The sequence below is a fragment of the Monopterus albus genome, unplaced genomic scaffold (genome assembly GCF_001952655.1).
Source record: "Monopterus albus unplaced genomic scaffold, M_albus_1.0 scaffold17.1, whole genome shotgun sequence".
In the NCBI taxonomy this organism is placed as follows: Eukaryota; Metazoa; Chordata; class Actinopteri; order Synbranchiformes; family Synbranchidae; genus Monopterus; species Monopterus albus.
In genome coordinates this window covers 4,080,121-4,086,525 of record NW_018127897.1, presented here as the reverse complement: position 1 = coordinate 4,086,525, position 6,405 = coordinate 4,080,121, and the positions used below count along the sequence as shown (strand labels likewise).

General features: G+C 40.3%; 1 protein-coding gene across 4 annotated transcripts in view; it reads right to left on the bottom strand.

Annotated features, from left to right (window-relative positions):
* Window positions 1–2,620: 2,620 nt before the first annotated feature.
* Window positions 2,621–6,405, bottom strand: part of LOC109955850 (leucine-rich repeat-containing protein 49) — a 50,334-nt gene continuing 46,549 nt past the window's right edge. For 2 of the 4 annotated variants that reach the window (XM_020592403.1, XM_020592400.1), the window contains exons 17-18: window positions 4,660–4,813; window positions 2,621–3,429 (exon numbers count right to left, since the gene is read on the bottom strand). In XM_020592403.1, the coding sequence (XP_020448059.1) occupies window positions 3,214–3,429; window positions 4,660–4,813 (370 nt within the window). In that variant the 3' untranslated portion in view covers window positions 2,621–3,213. The remainder of the gene's footprint in view (window positions 3,430–4,659; window positions 4,814–6,405) is intronic. The other 2 variants (XM_020592404.1, XM_020592401.1) reach the window with 1 other exon arrangement.

Below are 6,405 nucleotides of genomic sequence, written 5' to 3'. Positions count from 1 at the left end.
ATCCACACATAGTGGTTCCAACAGAGCCTAGCCACTTTCCCCTAGGAATGGCTGTCAAAGACTTTTTCTTACGCAGTGTGCTTCTCCACTTCATGCAGCAGCAGGTTGCAGTTACTCAATACATTAAAGCTACATTTCATCAGGTGTACCTTCTTCCAGCAGACAAGCCACTCCTATGTTTCTTCTGGAGAGATCTCAAGGAGGGAGAACCTACTATGTATGAGTGGCAAGTCATGACTTTTGGGACAACTTGTAGTGCAATTTATGTCCTGCAACGCCAAAGGAGGCTTTGAGATTTGTCAGTGGGTGAGCAATATGCCATCTGCGATTGACCATCTACCCACGTTAGCCTGCTCTGAGTACTGTGAATTATGGCTCTCTCACTCAGCTAATGAACCACCGGAGCCCATGTTTGGCCACCGTTGGAACTGCCACACAGATATACAGTATTAGGGTATAATTGCTCAATTCCTGCTTCTTCTCTTCTGACACCTCCCATGCTGAGGGTGATCTACAAAATACAGCCTAGTCCTTCAAGCACAACACTGTCACCAACAGTAAGAATGGTACCAATCCTGGCTCTTTCATTGCAATACTGTGTATTTTAAAGATAAATGTGCATTATCATGCATCAATATTTCTAACTCCACTGGATGAAAATGGTGGCTGTGCTCTTTATTTACCCATTGCCGCGGTGAATCATAGTACTGGTGCTCCATTGATGATGGCTGATTGATAATCATCATACACATGCTTAGCTAAGACTGAATATACTCAGACTTGAGTGAACTACCTCTGATCAGCTGTTCTGATACTGAAAATCCAGAGTTTTCCATGTTTGGGTTTGTCAACTCAGAGGTCAGGGTTAACTTCAGAGTTTGTTAAATCTGCTTTCTGAAATACTGCCCAGACCTCTGAGGCCACTCAGAAGCTCCTAAAAACAAAAACATTACTAGACAGTACTCAGAGAGTGCAAACCTCAACCAAGGTACGTAGCTCAGTTTCCACATAATGGTGCTAGGCAACACCTAAAAGCAGTGCTCGAAGTGACCTGGTATCCACCGGGACCTTTTCTTGCGTACAGGCACTTCTCACAAGCTGCTGGTACAATTTTCTGCCCTCTCCATGGGCCCAAAACATTTAATCAAAATGTATCCATTACTTTTTGAGTTATGTTGTGAAGAAACCAACAAACCATGGCAAAAACATGACCCTTGCCCTGGGCGGAGGTAATAAGAGTCAGTATCTACAGATTCAACATAGACCAAAGAGCCCACTAACCTCCAAACACAGTGTCAGGCTTGTGTTTTCTCAGGTATGCAGGTTGGGGTGATAATCACTGTAATTTTGTCAGATTCTTTTGCGAAGTAATTATTGTAGCCACCCATCCATCTATCATCTATACCGCTTATTCCTGAATAGGGTCCCAGGGGGCTGGAGCCTATCCCAGCTGGGTGAGAGGCTAATTATTGTAACCAATAATTAATAAACAATAGCATAGAACAGATTTTCAGTAGCAAAACAGACAAACTGTGAATGTGATTTGATGAATGTACGGTACTATAGGTCTATGTAGAGATCTTGTAAGTGACAAAAACAAGGATGTGAGTGTATGTGTGTAGTTGTTTAACACTCCATCCCCCTGCAGGTTGGTGCTGTATTCTCCACCAACATGCCTGATTAAAAAGGGTTCAAATATTGTGCGATCTGAGTGAGGGAAGCAGGAGCAGGTGGTGAGTAACTGGTGCAGTAACATTCCAGCTTGACTTTTATACTTACCCAGTGGGCCCTTAACGGTTTCTGAAAATTCTAGTAAACCCACAACTTCTACTTCACAGGAAACCAGTGTCCACGAGGAGTTGTAATGTATTGAGATACTTCTGGCGCCGACAGCGATGGCGACCGTGGTTACTCACGCTCTCCTGTGTTTGTTTTTCTTTGTTTTCTTGGTCTTGTGCAACTCATCCCGGATTACAACACTTAACCCACAACAGTATAATTGGACAATAACCCTCAGTGCAATACCTGTAAATATACCTTGTACAGAATATACAGACTTGTACAGGTCTCTAGTTCTTAAGTACTCTGTTTTATCCCTCATCATCATCATCATCAACTTTATTTTTATAGCACGTTTAACACAGCCGAAGCTGACCAAAGTGCTTAACACAATATCACTAAATCCCTATTTATCTCATTTCAATGAACATTCCTTTGTTGTCTGCATTGTTTACTGTCTGTTTATTTTGCTTTTTCTGCATTGTTTGCACTGTTTGTTGATGTTAATACCCCTACTTTGTTATATTACACAGCCTTATGCTGGTTTATTGTTTTGCACATTGAGAGCCGATGTACCAGAGTCAAATTCCTCATGTGTCCATCACACCTGGCCAATAAAGCTGATTCTGATTCTGAGTTGATAACTGTGCACTTAAAGTGATTGAGGAACCGGAAGAGATGAGCATTAAAATGCTGCAGAGATGGGCTCATGTTTAGGAACAGGGGGATGCTTGCACATAAGAAAAACAACTGATCTGAAATGATTTCATGCAAGACTAAAGAAAGGTGCAATTGCTTTACCCATGTAGACAGATCTCTAAGAAAAAGAAAAATAATCATGCAAACCTTGTATACAAACTGTGTGTGTTAATACAGAATCTTTTAATACTGTGAACAATACATAAAATCAGTGTTAATAAAGAAAAGTCCTTGTCCTTGTTTGTACATGTTTTTATGTCAGGCAGGAGAAAGTGAGAAAGCAATACTTTTAAGACAGAGAAAACTTTCTAGTCTTGAGAAAAGAGACACTAGTTGTTTTCAGCTGATGCCAGTAATGGTGAGGAGGAGTCATTCAGAAGGCTTTTAAAGTGCAGAGGATTCTGTGTAGGGTCCACAGTGAACCATGAATTAATAAATCCCTTTAACTTTCTTCAAGTATATTACAGCTCTGTGCACTGAAATCATACTGTATTTTCAATGAAAATCTACATTCAATCAAAATGCCTTTGTCACGACAAAGCCTCTAGACATCTTTAAACAGTCTACAATTTAAGAAAGAGTTTCCCACACACTGGGGAAATATGCCTTTCTGTTTCCAAATGCATTAATAACTGATGAAGTCTTTAAGTGATGGGAGATGAAATCAGAGGTGGACTGGAAGCTCCTTGGAAAACTATGTCCGTGTGCGTGGGTACTAAGAGCCTTTGGCCCTCTTCACTTGGTACTGGACAGCTTTGCAAGGCTGGCTTGGCGAAAGGCTGCTCGGTCCCTCATCTCCAACACACAGTCTCTCACCATCTCTGCAAATATAGAGGGCCAGAGCTTGTGAAGAACCTCACCCTTCAGATTGGTGTCTGATGCTCTTTGAACCACCTCCTGGATGTACTGCTCTACCATGGCAGCACGCTCCGATGACTCCACAGTGCCCTCCTGTGAGGAAAAGAAAGGAATGTCATTCATGTTGATTTACTTTGACTGTTAAAATTACATTGAGGTGCACTGGAAGGAAAATCAAAAAAGGAAAGAGAAAAGCTTTTTTTGCTACATTTTCAACAGTGTGGCTCTGGAGTATTTGACTTAGGCCTTAAGCAACTACCAAATAGTGCAAACATTAGACGTATCATAATTTAAAATGAAGCTATCTAAGTGCATAGTATTAAACCTGTTTAATGTAGTTGCTGAGCAGGGTATTGATTTTTAAGGGTGTGCGTGCCAGTGTTGTCACAAACATGTATGTACTATTGTGAGACCAAAATGGTTGATACACATTGCTTGACCTTGTGTAACAGCATTAAATGTCTCACCCCTGCATAACTTGTACCCCGTGCTCCTGAATAGAAAGCTTTTTCCCCTCTCTTCTTTAAGAATAAGCTTAATTTTCTATCATCATAGCAATGATACAATACACTATATCACTCTTACCAAAAATGCTTACAGTCTCCTAGTTAAAGCTTCCAAATACCATGCAGTAAAAAGAAAGAATTAAGTTGGTTTGCAGCTGAAACAGATGTTCTTATAAAAAATGGGCACTACTTTTACATGTTATGCCAGAACTATGCATTTATGAGTAAAAGAAACCTTAAAAAATAAAAGAATCTGGCACTGTAATGCAGCTGTATTACCTAAGTATGTCAAAAGTTTAAGAGCAACAGTGGAGCTTTGTATGCCACAGAAGCATCAGCTATAACCAGCTTAATCAGCTGGAGGAGGAATGAACGAGGATACCTGAGACCATCCTACACCGAAGTGTTTTATGAACCTACATGCCCCTTTATCAGAAATCAGTTAGAGATTGGACACTTCAGATGAAAGACAAGAGGAAAGGCTGTCTCATGTCATTAATAATGTGGTTCCTCGAGACTCTTTTCGCTGTTTTTCTTGCATTTTTTCCTCACATTTTAAATGGGTGGGACTAAGACACAAGGTAAAGATGCAAGTGAGGGAAATGACAACCCATATAAGAGACTTGAGTGTTTTTAAGAAGTCATACAGGTTAAGGTATAGGGGAAGATTACTGTTCAACTCAACAATGCTGTGCTGGCCTTTAGTAGTCAAATGGGTTGATGTGGCAATTCAGTCTTTTACAAGAGTTGCTGGAGTTTCTCAAGCCACCGAGATGTTTAAAAAAAAAATAAGAAAATGCTTAAAAACAGAACCAACCTCAGGACTTTCTGCACTGCTGTCTCTGCTTGGGTAGTTGAACAGCGCTCTGCTCAGGCCTTCTCCCAGGAGCTTCCCGTTGTCTCGCAGCTCCTCTGGACTCAGCCTTGCCCGCCGGCCACGCCCCTCCAACAGGAATTGCAGCTGACGCTTCCTTAGGAGTGAAGAAAGAAAAAGAGAGAGTTATACTCAGAGCAAAGCTGGGAAAAGAAAGTGAGTGACACCAAGGTAATAAAGGTTTGCTCTTGTGTGCATCAAACAACACTCTCCACTTCAAAGGTGAAACACATTTTTGACAAATAACAAACATACCCATGTAAAAAAATCCATGAGTAGTGACCGGTCAACATTTCATTATTTGGAAAACACCACACTTTAGTCTGTCACCAAATTACACTAACAATTTTACCTGTAAATAAATGTACATAAATTTTAGTGTTTCATTCAACAGCAGGATGTGTATACTTATAAAAGCAGTGGAGGACTTGATGTAAACTACATCAATTGTTGCTGTCTGTCAGTATGGAATATGGTGTGATGCATTATTGCACGAACATGTTCCTCACATCAGTGCCAGGATGCTGAAATAGTCTTAAGACAAGCTGCAGGCAAACATTCCTTATAGGATAAGACAGTTTGTGTGAGTGTCAGCGTGCCTGTCAGTCACACATTACACACTTACTAACAAGGTTAAACACACTTAGGTATGGTAGACCTGTGTGTGTGTCTGTGTGTTGTGTACATACAGGTTATGTTTCTGCAGATCTGTCACTGCATCATGTTGACAGTGGAAAAACTGTGTTGTGTATCCATCAAAGAGAACTGCAGTCATTATCAGACTGCAACAAATTCCAGCTGAGTCAAACTGTTCTTTTGCAAGATGATATCAGTTTGCAAAGTCTCAAGAAAACCCTTTAACATTACCTGTAGAATTAAATCTTTCATTTTGGCTTTGAGCCAAAAGTTAACATGAAACTTTAATTGCTAATGGAGTTTTAAAAACTTTATTTAAAAGGTCCAATGCAATAACTGTAATTGCATTTGGTAAGATACCAGATGTTTATGCAACAAGGGCATTTAGCTTTATAGCAGGTGTATTCAGTTCCATATTAAAACTGTTTTCCCTTGATGTCCTCTAAGACCCCTAGTGATGAAATGTCTTCAGCAGAAGAAGTTAACTGTCCTCAAAAAGTACAAAGTGAAAAAAAACTTTGTGTGAATATGGAACATAAACTCATTTATTTATTATTGCCGTATATCCCTTTTATCATTAGTGCAAATAACTGAAACCAGAAACCACTTTATAGTAAAAAATGGTCTGCAGCAAAAAGGTTCTGAGAAATAAGATGTCACATTTTATAGCATTTAGCACAACACATATCAGAATCAGAATCAGCTTTATTGGCCAGGTGTGTTGGACACACGAGGAATTTGACTCTGGTAAGGCGGCTCTCAATGTGTACATACAGTACATGTCAACAAGCAAGGGAATGTGCATTAGGAAAAGAAATAAAAAAAGGGCATCCGATGTAAAAACATGCCAAACTTAAACATGCAAATCATCAGTGTGAATTCCATACTGAACGGTCGAGGCCCGGGTTAACAACGACCGCCACCAGTGCTGTTGACCTACAGGGTGCTGGTGAAAATTGGACTACTGTTGGTCGAAGAAGGAGAGGAGGTAGAAGGATTCGTAGACAGAGAGAGAAGAGGAAAGGCAGGAGTATAGGTCTGAGAATAGGGACT